Source organism: Mercenaria mercenaria, chromosome 1 (genome assembly GCF_021730395.1).
Source record: "Mercenaria mercenaria strain notata chromosome 1, MADL_Memer_1, whole genome shotgun sequence".
Lineage (NCBI taxonomy): Eukaryota > Metazoa > Mollusca > Bivalvia > Venerida > Veneridae > Mercenaria > Mercenaria mercenaria.
Genome location: NC_069361.1, coordinates 18016995 through 18030735, shown reverse-complemented (window position 1 = coordinate 18030735; position 13741 = coordinate 18016995). Strand labels below are relative to the sequence as shown.

The 13741-nt window shown below is 35.4% G+C and overlaps 1 protein-coding gene across 1 annotated transcript in view; it reads right to left on the bottom strand.

Annotated features, from left to right (window-relative positions):
* Positions 1-13529, bottom strand: part of LOC123544865 (uncharacterized) — a 67813-nt gene extending 54284 nt beyond the window's left edge. The window contains exons 1-8 of the mRNA XM_053517391.1: positions 13435-13529; positions 13171-13281; positions 8598-8677; positions 5623-5742; positions 3928-4071; positions 3256-3378; positions 1442-1564; positions 249-371 (exon numbers count right to left, since the gene is read on the bottom strand). Of these exons, the coding sequence (XP_053373366.1) occupies positions 249-371; positions 1442-1564; positions 3256-3378; positions 3928-4071; positions 5623-5742; positions 8598-8677; positions 13171-13281; positions 13435-13511 (901 nt within the window). The 5' untranslated portion in view covers positions 13512-13529. The remainder of the gene's footprint in view (positions 1-248; positions 372-1441; positions 1565-3255; positions 3379-3927; positions 4072-5622; positions 5743-8597; positions 8678-13170; positions 13282-13434) is intronic.
* Positions 13530-13741: the final 212 nt, after the last annotated feature.

Here is a 13741-nt window from a genome sequence, read left to right as displayed (position 1 = left end):
ACTGTTTTGAAACAAGACTGCGGTCCAAAATGACAATGCAGAAAAATAAGAGAAGAACAGACTCAAGATATATTAAATTATTTGTTTAAAAATGAATGTTTTAAGCATAGTTTAAGAAGATCCGATCATGGAAATAAGATTAGAAAGTAACTGTTTTTTCTTCAAAGTATGGAAAACAGCAAATATACAAAAAATAACACTGCAAATTGGAAGAAAACAAATGGCTTGAGAGTATTGCAAAATCCGACCTTGACAAGACCTCCCGTCTGAAGACAGTTCATAACCATTATTACAGGAACATTCAAAGGACCCTTCTGTATTTGTACAGGAATGTTCACATCCTGGTATACCTTCACCACATTCGTCTACATCTAAAAATAGCAACCGTTTATTGTAAATCATTACTATCTAATGATTAAGGAACATTGGTTTTAAGTAATAACTATAAACTAGATTTTTCGGCAATTCATAAGTAAATTTTTTCCAGACAACAATAATTTATTATTACTTGATTTCTTTCATATCTTTTTTTCCTTTAAACTATTTATACTAAAGTATGTTCCATATGCATTAAATGCATACTTATACGATGTGACGATTGCTCTAATTTATCGCTACTTTGTAATAGATATTAAAAGTTTTAAAATGTTGTTAATTTTAACAATAGTATTAATTGTCAGGACGCTGTGTTGACCTATAAACACTTTGGCGCTAATAACGCCAGAAGAATTTACCTTACCGGACACGATACAGACAGACGGACTCTTAGATTACAATTTTGCGGTTTATTTAAAAATATCTATAAATTAGACAGCAATATAAGATGACTCGAGCATTCACGTTTCTTCGTATGTAAGTAAGACAAATAATGCAACAATTCTAGCTAGTCAAAGCTACAAACTACACTGAACAAAATAGTGAAGACGTCATTTTACAACCACATCTCACAAAAATATTCATAGAAATTGCTTTTACAAAACGGTTGAAAAACATTTACAGAAGTGCAGATGTAGTACATGTTAGATATCATACAGATCTTTCCCCGAACATGTACGACAACGTTTTCTTCCCTCATGACGTTTCGCTGGTATGTAAATTCTAGAGACTTTAGTGTACTGTTGTGACTTATTAAAAACGGGTAAATGGCGTAAAATGAATAAATTGATATATCGATATCATTGTTTGATTTTGCGGAAATGTCGAGAGGATATCATAGATATATTGTTCTAAGAGTACTTTAAGTCATTTGTAAGATATTGACAACTTAACATGTTTTGTTCAGTACATTGACTATTTCCTTTTCGCCAGATTGGTGTTTACACTTTCCTTAAAGTCTATATCAGCAGTGTTATATATAGCTTTTCAGTGGAGAAGACAATATATTTTGATAAGAATTAATGTATAAAAGAATGATATTTATTAAAGGTATCTCATTTACTACCTGCACAAGACTTTTCGTTCATATTCAGCAGAAAACCCATGTTACATGAGCATGCAAATGACCCAACGGTATTGATACAGTTGTGTTGGCACCCTGAAGTTCCCCTTGAGCATTCGTTAATATCTATGGGATGAAAAAGAGAAACCGTTTATGTAGTAGCGAAAACTGTTTTGGAACAAAAGATAATAGGTAAGAGTAGATTTCTCGGAAGCACAGAGCACCAAAATCACAGCCCAAGAGCCACGTATTTGCAAAGTAGACCTACAACAAAAAAGATGCTGTAATGGAAAAAATATTACAGACGGGTTGCTTCAAGCATCTAACAAGTACATATAAATTTATGCCAAATATAGATAGAGGGAGAGGAAATGGTAAAAGGGTAAAATGGGGGTGGGGCGGAGGAATTTAAAGGGGAAAGCAGAACAAGGACGAACACACAAAAGGAACGTCACGTTCCTTAATAACACCACCACAACGTAAACCACAATAGCGCAGACACTCATGTACCAAAACTAAACAGACAACCACACCAAACTAAATAACATAGAAAAACGTACAAGTAAGATACAAGAAAACAGTAGGGCACCGTTTTAGACTCACAAGCATACAAACGCACCCATACAAGTTGGAAAAAAACAATCGTGTACCGTCTTAGGATTCCGGCAGCCAAAACAAAGGGGAGCCACGAAAACTTACTCAAAGTAAAGGGGGAGGGGATGCAAAAAGTAGCGTAAATGCAAGGGGAAAGAGGGGGACAATAGGGGGGGTGAGGAGGAGGAAAAAACACTTACAACAAACAAGAAAACATACGCAACAGACAATACAAGACAGACAAAAAACCAGTTGAAAATAGGGGCACCGCCTTGGAATGGTCAGTAACCTACATAAAGGAAACTGGGGGTTTAAACGCGTTTAGGCCATGCCAACCTCGCACTTACCCTATTTTTCAACAAGTTAGACAAGACAACGTTAATAAAATGCCAACAATAAAAAATACTACATACGCAACACAAAATATTAGATGGACAGTTAATAAATGCCAACATCAAACAAGACTACATACGCAACACAAAATACCAGACGGAGAGAAAACAAATTGAAAATAGGGGCACCGCCTTGGAACGGTCAGTAACCTATATAAAGGTAACTGGGGGGTTTAAACGCGTTTAGGGCATGCCAACCTCGCACTTACCCTATTTTCAACAAGTTAGACAACACAATGTAAATAAATCCCCGCTGAGAAAGTGCAAAAAATACAAATGTAACAGATTGATAAAGTAAAACATAAAATTAAGGTAAATCTAAGGTATAATTACACCAATGTACTCAACAACTTGTCTGAAGTCAGAGCAACAAGAGTCTAACATTTAAGGGCACGACTAAGAAAACTGTAAGACAAAAATCAACTCCCTCCGTCCGTTGTATGTAGGATTTAGGAGAAAAGCATCATGGGGTCTTACACTTTATTAGTCATCGCACCATCAAATAGGAAAGCGTAGCAATTAACTGTAGAGGGGTCAATCACTAAACATGCACTGTGCTTCACGATTTTCGCATCGTATCCTCTTTTGAAGACTGCGGTCCAAAATGACAATACAAAATAAAGAAATAAGGGAAGAACAGATTCACGATATATTAAATCATTTGTTTAGAAAATGAATGTTTTAACCATAGTTTAAGAAGATCCGATCATGGAAATATGATTAGAAAGTAATTGCTTTTTTCTTCAAAATATGGAAAACAGCAAACATACAAAAAATAACACTGCAAATTGAAAGAAAACAAATTGTTCTAAGAGGAGTGCAAAATCCGACCTTGACATGACCTCCCGTCTGATGACAATTCATAACCATGATTACAGGAACATCCAAAGGACCCTTCTGTATTTGTACAGGAATGTTCACATCCTGATGTACCTTCACCACATTCGTCTAAATCTAAAACAGCAACCGTTTATTGTAAATCATTACTATCTAATGATTCAGGAACATTGACAATTTATAAGCAATTTTTCCAGACAACAGTAACTTTTTTTCACTTGATTTCTTTCATATCTTTTCTCTTTTAAACTATTTACACTAAATCATGTTCCATAAGCAGTAAATGCGCCTTTATACGATGTGACAATTCCTCTTATTTATGCCATTACATAAGTATCGTTACCTTGTAATATATATCAAAAGTTTTAAAATGTTGTCAGTTTTAACAATTATAGTAAACATTGTTGAAACAAGGGATGCTGTGTTTAACTATTAACACTTTGGCGCTAATAATGCCAGAAATACTTACCGGACACGATACAGACAGACGGACTCTTAGATTACAATTGTGTCGTCTTTTTGAAAAATATTTTCAATTTAGACAGCAATATAAGATGACTCGAGCATTGATGTTTCTTAGTATTCTCTAGAAAATGTGTTTTATAAAAGTGGCATTACTATTGCAGTGCACTATGTACTTCATTACCAATTCCTTATTACTTATACCTTGACAAGAATATCCATCTGTGAGAAGTCTATAGCCATTGTAACATGTACAGCTGTACGATCCAGGAGTATTGGTACAAAGGTGTGCGCAGTTGTGCCCGTTGTCCCAGCTCCAGTAGTTCCAGCTTGAACATTCATCCTGGTCTGGTTAAAAATAAATCTCTTGAAACAATGTCCCAAACAAGTTCACCTATCACTTTTGAGATTTCAAAACAGGTTTTCAGTCTTTCTTTCAGGCGGCTGTAGAATGCATTAATTTTATTGATATTCGGAGGTAGAGCGAATAATAATTTGATCTGACATCAGTTTGGTGGTTAATGAATTCTCTATGGATAATGTTGTTTTGTCAAATGGCACATACAAACATATTTAGCAGATGTAATCTTTTTTATGAAATTCATATTGCCTTAGTTTGGAGACATCATGTGCGATCGAAAATTCACATAGAATTCAAATCTACCACCGCCTCGGAATGCCCGCTTCGAGTGGTCGTGCCTGGCCGCGTCATACCAAAGACGTAAAAATGGTATTAGTACTTCCTCGCTTGGCGCTCAGTATTAAGAGGATAGTACTAGGACTGGTCAGTCCGGTGTTAGTATAATGTGTCTGGGTGGGGTATCATGTCACGGGTCTACGGCGTGATATTCCAGTGAGATAGCACTTTAAGATTGGCATTGTGCTCACTGCTACAAGTAGACACCGTGGTTTATATGACTGAAAAATTGTTGAAAAAGACGTTAAACCCGAACACACACACACACAGAACTCAAATCTGGAATAAAATCTAGTCTTAAACACACTATAACGTGATAGCGCGACACCACCAGATAACATGACACCAGATCGGATAACGCGACACTCTGCGGAGTTTGTTGTCGATTAGAAGTAAATATTTTCAATTTTTTCTTTACACAATGTGAATCAATGAAAAGCAGACTCTTACCAGATTTCGAGGATAGAAAGAGGCATCTAAAGGAATGTTTTCTGAATTAAAAAGACCACCAAATAATCATACAGATGGCTAATCCACGGCCAGATTTTCATTGTTTTGGATATTGAACCGAGGATTTTTTCTCATTTCTGAAGCAACAAGCTTGGCATTACCCTCAATAGAAAGTCAAACATTCTCTCTCTTTGTCTGCCAAATCTCCCGGCGAAATCTCCATTACTTTCGAAAATACGAGGTGCTAAAGTCGGATGGGTAGACCAAAAATGTTCTGTCTGACACCACATAATTCCCAGGAAAGGTTCTTACTGACACCAACTTTTGAAGATTAGATGTTCTGTCTGACACCAGCATTTGATCATACTTTTTTGCCTTTATTTCGCTCGGTTTGCAGTATTTTATCGAATTTACGCATGTTATCGGGTATAACGGGTCGTTAAATTCATTTTTCTAGTAAGGGTTTAGGTTATAGTGTAGAAATTCACCGTAATTCGGTCGAAAATGTGCCTACGTGGTGTTGCTGGAAGTAGTATACATAAAAAAATACTTACTTTTTTTATTTTTGGCACTTTTGCGTGCAAAATGTATTCATGTTGTTTTGTTTCTGTACTGATACCCATTTTCTTTTCCTTCGGTCGTCTGTTTTGAATCAGTGGAGCTGTCACTAAGAACAATATTAAAGAAACCTGCACGTACACTGTCTGTAAAAATGACCCAGAAAATTCTTATGATATTTAAGCAAGATTTACCTTGGCACGAGTATCCGTCTGAAAGAAGGCTGTAACCATTGTTACATGAGCACCTGTACGATCCGTACGTGTTTACACAATTCTGTGAGCACTTTGTCCCATCTGAACATTCGTCTATATCTGTATGCATGGACATGTGTGATACTTTCAATAACTATTATGAGTAAACATGTCAAATAGAAGTTGAAATTACATGGAACAGACTTGATTTGTTACCGCGTTAGCAAGATAATCATAGCTCCTTAAAGAATATTAACATTAGTTGTTCGTCATAAGCAGAAACTACCAAGCTGTTGGGAGGCCAGCAAATTTTAAAGCCTTTTTGGCTGTACACCCACTTCCTGAACAGTTTAAACGCCCTTAACATTACTCAAAACCATTTATTCTATCTGACGGCTATAATATTCTGCGCCCTAAGCGAAGTAAGAACCCAGAGCGGTGAGGGACAAGTGAATTGAAATCAGCGACTTTAATCACTCAGCCACTGAAGCCCCAATACGAACAAGAGCTGTCCGTACGACAGCACGCTCGACTTTTCTCAGTGCTTGACTCTGAATTAGAGCTTTGCCAATAAAAAGGGCATAAATCTGTCAAAGTTCTAATCAGAGTTATGGGGATTTTCATGGAGAAGCTTTTGTATAAAATAAATATTTTAAGTTTCAAGACAATAGCTTTGATAGTTAACTGAGATATTGGACGTAAATAAAAGTTTAATCAAAAAATTCTAAGTTAAAAAAGGGCATAACTCTGTCCAAATTCAATCAGAGTTATGGGGATTGTTTCTCCTGGTGTAGACTTTGATATTAAATAACTATTTAAGTTTCGAGTCAAAAGCTTTGATAGTAATAGAGATATTTGACTTTATCAAAATATTTAACCAAAACATTCTAAGTTAAAAAGGGGCATTAATCTGTCAAAATTCAAATCAGAGTTATGGGGTTTGTTTCTCCTGGTGTAGACTGTGATAGTAAATAACTACTTTAAGTTTCAAGTCTATAGCTCTGATAGTAACAGAGATATTTGTCCTTATCAAAAATTTTAACCAAACAATTGTAAGTTAATAAGGGGCATTAATCTGTCAAAATTCAAATCAGAGTTATGGGGATTGTTTCTCCTGGTGTAGACTGTGATAGTAAATAACTACATTAAGTTTCAAGTCAATAGCTCTGATAGTAACAGAGATATTTGACTTTATCAAAAACTATAACCAACGACGACGCCGACGCTGGGCCGAGTGCAATAGCTCTACATTTTCTTCGAAAAGTCGAGCTAAAAATGAAAATTTGACAATATTCAGTAAATCGAAATAGCAAAACTTCACTTGTCAACATAAGATCATAAAACAGATACAAAGTAAATAATATTTCAGAATTAAAACGTTCTCACGGGTAAACGATTCATCCGATTTATGGAAATAATATAGGCCTAAGGGAATCGATCTTTTTAGCAAAAAGTCGTAATATCAAAACTGTTTTACGATAAAGGAATATTGAAAACGAAAGTGGAAAATTCACTTTGAAAATAATCGATTTTTGCGCAGTTCAAATGTGTGGTTGACACCAGATACGCGGATCAAAAATAACAATTACAAAATTATGAACAAGACTGTTTCAAATTATTAAAAGAAATTCTTTAAAGAACAAAGTTTTTGTGGCATATAAAGTAAGTCAGCGCAATTGATATTGTTGACAGGAAAATGAACCTTTCCCCTCAACCTCCAAACTCCTTCATGGATTTACCCATAGATCGATGACAGGTCACAGGAATTACCGTAGAATTAAATATACATTTGTACCAACAAATTTTCATGCTGAAAATCTTAATATTTTCATGGTAACAAATGCAATTATATCTACCAGATCATTTTCATTTTGTTTGTTTGTTTTTGTATCATGACACGTTGTCTCTCTATTGCATTCAATCACCCAAGTAGATCTATCCTTATACAAGTAGTTTATGAAACACATCTCTGTTTGTGATGGAACAACGGAACGAACTAATGGCCGGTTTTTAAGCAGTTTAATTAAATCGGTTGATTTGAGATGATTGTTCGAAATCAATAAAGTAATTATATACCTTGCTTTTAACACTTTTGTGACAAGTTTATATTGCAGTATGCAAGGTTAGTATACCACAAGACACTCCTTCAATTCAATAGTGGATATGATCATGATGAAGTCTCTTTACAATACAAAAGGATCAAGTGTCCATTAACAATTATAAACAATACCCGCACTTAAATCATAGGGTTCATAACGATCTATAATCTTTTTTCTTTTTTTAAACCAGGTCGCCGCTGTTTTCGTTAAAACTGATTTTTCGAAAATACAGTAAATAAATATGTACTGAAATCGCTAAAATCGCACAATAGCTTTGTTTTGTTTTGCCAGTGTGATATACCGCTGACGTTAGCAAAATATTTATAAAAGACACTGTTAATAATTTTGAACTTCGTTCTTTTTTATTTGCAGGCCATCTATAATACTTGACCTGATGACGTATGGACGGCTATCGGAATTATTATTTTGTTTCGAGGCTAGAACTGGAAATGATTCCTATAGCAGTCTGATGGTGTGTTTCAATATGCTATATAAATATTTTGCTATTGTCTTAATTTGCTACAATTATTTTCTTTTTTGTGTACACCTTTGTCTTTATATGATAGAAGTCTTTAAATGCCGTGCGGCTGACTTAAATGTTGTACATTACTTGTCTCAATATTGCTTTTTTTTTTTTTGCTCCTTTTTAAATCATAGAATCCATTCAATGCATGCAGCTCTATAACAGAGTTGCGCTTAAGCTGGTTCTTGGTGATTTGAGGACTTTTCCGTTACCTCTGTTTTTGCCTGGTTTTGTTCTATGCCTATAAGTGATATTTCCCGGTTCAAGCTGATAATCCAAGTTGATTATTTATCTCTTCGCCGGACATGTCTTACAATTAAGCGTGATTAATTAAAAGGAAACTCTTTACTTACCTGTAGTACAGAAGTTTCCTGTATAGCCGCTACAACACACATCTCGTGAACATGTTCCTGGGCAGTCGTAATTTTCTGTTCTATGTAAAATAATATCATTTCGTTATAGCTTTGCAGTATAATTGGTCAGGCGGTTAGATGTATAAATGTACAGGGGCTGTACTAGGTAACTCGGGGAATGGTTGTATTCCGAGTAAAGTACCGGTTTGATGTCGATAAATGTCTCGACTGTGTACTTCTTGTAACGGTTGTTGCGGCTAGTTCGGCAGTTGGTAAACATTGTTTAGAAGAAATAAAAATAAAACAGTCACAAATTGAATCTAATACACCAGTCACACATACGGCGCGGATAGCTACGTCTAGTCACGGATAGAAACGTAGTAATCCGTATCAATCCGTACCTGAGCCCTACGGATTGGTACGGATTGATACGGATTACTATTTTAAGGTACGGATCGATACGGATTACTACGTTTCTATCCGTGGCTAGACGTAACTATCCGCGCCGTATGTGTGACTGGGACATAAATCTCACAAACATTTTTAGTACAGTCGTCTTTGAAACGAAACCCTGATTTTATTTAACCTTCATGTGTTTAGACACAGTTGTGCACATTATAATTCGAAATAATTTTTTATATCTTTTTTTCGAAGGATATATGATCTAAGATACCTCAATCATTGTATCCACACAAATAACGAAGTCTTTTTTTTCTTTAAGAAATAGGTTTTTGTCTAAAAATGAATTTTATCGTATTCTCTTAATTTCTTCATATTTCGGTTGTGGGCCGAGAGCGTATTAGTTTCGGAACGAGAATTTTGAAGTTTTAGATGTAATATGTATGGACAAGTCTGTAGGCAACGAACCAGTTTTACGTTCTATGACCCATACAATGATAATATTCCTTACAGATTCAAAGAAGAATAGCAATGACCAAAATGCTGGATTAAAAAACATTAAGACTGTTCCGGTGCTTAATAAACAATTATTTTTATGCGTTTCGTAAGAATGAAATTAATGCATTTTGTAAGCAAGAAATTGGATTCAATGTTTTGTTTCTTTATTTGTACTTTATATTGTTTAAAATATTAAAAGAAAAACATTTAGCTGGAACACGTTGTAATACCAGTGCCATTAATTCGGACTCTGCGTCCATCTTGTCTATGCTGAATGATCTCATTTTTGCTTTCGTCAGGCGAGGAAGCTATCCACCCGGCTTTCACGTTAACTTGGTCTTACAATTCGAATCAAGAGGAATCGTATGCTTTAGAGTTACTTGTACCATAAGATTCCCACAAGGATGTAGCTTTATAAAAATGTGCTGTCTTTTATCATTCTTAAACGTTTTATTCGAATGACTCCTCATCTCATATTCATTTGATGAAAATGCATTTGAAGATTGAAAATATGATTTCCCGTTTCTCAATTACTTTTACTAGATTCTATGTGACCTAGAACCGAGAGATATAGAAGGAAAATGCTCGTCTGTAAACCGCAACTCAAAAACTGATATCGCATCAAATCTGTTGAAAGGGGAGCGGTGGTCTGGTGAATAAGGTGTCGACCGCTCAATCCAGGGATCGTGGGTTCGAGCCCCCCTGGGGTCACGACCATGACTTCTCATATGACACCAGTACTGGTTTTTCCAGGAAGCGGACTCGAGAGTGGTTACAATAAGCTTGAAGCTTTCATCATAATCGAGCTAAAACAAATTAGTATTAACTAAATCTGTTACAAACTTGTCTACAAACCGTGACATCTCAGCCGTCTTAAAATGCTATTAGACAAAGTATCGTCAAGTTATGCCTCAAAGTATTAATAGACTGCAAATTTCTTTGATTGAATTCGTGTGACAAGTTAAAAGTACTGTTATCTGAACTTCGGCAGTTTAATATCACAAAAAAAAAACCGTTTCTGTGCAAATAAAATTGAATTTTACAATACTTATTCGCCACAGAAAGAAAGGAAAATCGAACATAGTTAACTAAAATAAGTCATTTTCGTGCCCAGGAAAGCCACACTTATTCCAACCGTCCGTAACCTGTTTGTATCCTCTATTATGATTATTTCAGAGATATTCAAATCATAAACAATAAAGATTTTTAGATAAACGAACAAGCTCTTCTGATTTCTATGGGGTTTTTTAAGGTTTGTAATTGTTGTCAAATATCTGTATATGATATGTCTTATCATTCTTGACACATAATTAGTGATTGATTTTATTACATACTTTTGCAGCTGAAGTCTGTTGTTCAAGCGGCGCGAGTCAGTCTTATCCCAATGAGATTATGCCTTATCCCTTTAAACATGCAGGCGAATTGACCGTACTAATTAGGTAGCAGGGTACACTTAGATGCGAAAATTTTTGGCACGGACGGTCTTACATGTAGCGAGTCGCAATATTTCACTTCCCTTATGAGCAGAATCAGGGTGGCCATTTTATAAATTGCGTGCATGTTTTGTGCTTTTAATTAATGGCAAGATCAGGATTCTCATACAAGAATAAAGAAAGTTATCAAAACGAAAGGTTTACACCATCCATGAAAAATAACATGCCAAAAATGATCAATTTTGCACTATTTGAACAGCCTGCAATGATCCCGCTGCAAGAACAATGCCCAATTTTATTGCATTTCTCAATTTGATAGTCCTTACTGAACGCCAGGATATAAACGGAATGGGGGCCCATCCAGCTCGTTTTTTTTTTTCACAAAATAGCGAAAATGTTCCTGAGTATCAATCAACAAGCACAGAACCCTTCCGTGATTTGAATTTTTCCGCGAAAAGGTGTCTCATTGATCATACAAAGCTACCAGCAGTTAGTTTTCCAACTGACATCAGAATTTTACATGTATCGGCTGTATACATTTTCTAAAGAATTAATAATCATTATCTCTCACCTTAATTTACAGAAATCCAAAATCACGAAGTTCTATTTATTACAAATATTGACGGGGCCAAAATTCAAAGTGTACCCTACTATCTTAAGATTTTTCAGTTAATGAACAAAAGAGGGTTTTACTAGTTCTGAACTTTTATATGTCTTTCGCAAATTAAACCAAATAAAAATGTTTTCAATAGCATGGAAAGAAGTCTGTATAAGAGAGTTTGAACATGCCCACCCCTAATGCGCAAATTTAGCCAAAATTTACAAATTGTCGCTACGAGACAAAAAACGTACAATACACCCGTTTTTACCATTTTCTATGATATAAGGGCAATTCTGCACCATTTTGCGGAAAAAAAATGTCCCCATCTCTATTTTCCCATTTCATGGGGTCCCCACCGTCCGAACATCCCCCTGATTGACGAAATGCATAGCTGGTGGGCCAAATATGCGCTGGGTGGGTTAATAACGATAAAAATGATGTTTTTACTGTACCAGAACCTTGTTACTGGAGCTAGAATCTAAAAAAATCGTATGCGTGGATATTGACTTTTATGCTTTTATGTCTCCTCACCGTAACATTTTTGAGCTGCTGTGCCGTCAGGTAGCGTTTTAAGTCCCCAGAAAGTTTAGAATATCGAAGAAGAGGTTCTAAACTATGTGAAACCGCACAAATTTAAGAGTTCTTTCAAAATTTAATTTTGGCAGATTTCCCTTAAGGTAGCAGGGTACACTTAGATGTGAAAATTTTGGGCACGGACGGTCTTACATGTAGCGAGTCGCAATATTGCACTTCCCTTATGGGCAGAATCAGGGTGGCCATTTTGTGCATTTAATTAATGGCAAGATCAGGATTCTCATACAAGAATAAAAAAGAGTTATCAAAACGAAAGGTTTACACCATCCATGAAAAATAACATGCCAAAAATGATCAATTTTGCACTTTTTGAACAGCCTGCAATGATCCCGCTGCAAGGACAATGTCCAATTTTATTGCATTTTTCAATTTAATAGTCCTTACTGAACGCCAGGATATAAACGGAATGGGGGCCCATCCAGCTCGTTTTTACACAAAATAGCGAAAATGTTCCTGAGTATCAATCAACAAGCACGGAACCCTTCCGTGATTTGAATTTTTCCGCGAAAAGGTGTCTCATTGATCATACAAAGTTACCAGCAGTTAGTTTTCCAACTGACAAAATTTTAAATGTATTGGCTGTATAAATTTTCTAAAGAATTAACAATCATCTATCGCTTACCTTAATTTACAGACATCCAAAATCACGAAGTTCTATTTATTACAAATATTGAGGGGGCCAAAATTCGAAGTGTACCCTGCTACCTTATATCGTTGCCAGTTACCGCCTCAAGTACCAATTTGATACAGTTTCTGCTTGAATCTAGTTAATGTGTATACTGAGGTATGTCCAAATTATTTAGTGTAAATGCATTTTTATCGCTGGACAATTTCGTTCTGTCCATTCAAATTGGATCAGATGAAATTAGAGTAAATAATTTAAACTGAAGCTGACAGTTTTCTCTCCGAAAATAATTTTACTATAGGCGTAATTTAGTCATTTTAACGACAAAACTAAGTCAGCGTTTTATAGTCAATAATGTGAGCACACATCAGTTTTTATTTTGCGAATAAGATAAAATATGACAATGCAAAAAGGTGGACCTACCTGTATTTAGTTGCTTCCCAAAAGATCCAAGAGCTTGTAGTCGTCCTTACAACTCTCTGACAAGTCTTCGTACAGTCATAATATTCAGTACAATATCCTGCATAGATACCGCTGAAAGTTGAATTTATACTAAAATGGGTTTTTAACCATATACTTTCAAGAAGTTATTTATCTAACACTGCATTTAAGTAAGAGTCCAAAATGTCATATTGTCATAAAGTTTTACTGCATATTACTTTAACGGATTCAGTAAATATTTTCAACCTATATACCCTTGAAAATGGAGTATAAGACATAACACGCAGCAGATGTTTAGGTAAAAAGCCATTCCCATTATCCATACATTACCACCTCTGACAACGAACTGGATATTACTGTCGTCTATAAAATATAATTATTATACCACTGATATTACAAATCAATAATTACAGATTTAAGTGGGCTCTTCAAGAAGTCGTGGAACCAGCCTGTGCCAAAATGTGAAGTCAGACTTCTGGCATCGGAATATTGAGCATGATAACTGTTTTAGCAAATGGAAAAAAAAGCATATATGAAACACCAAAAACAAACC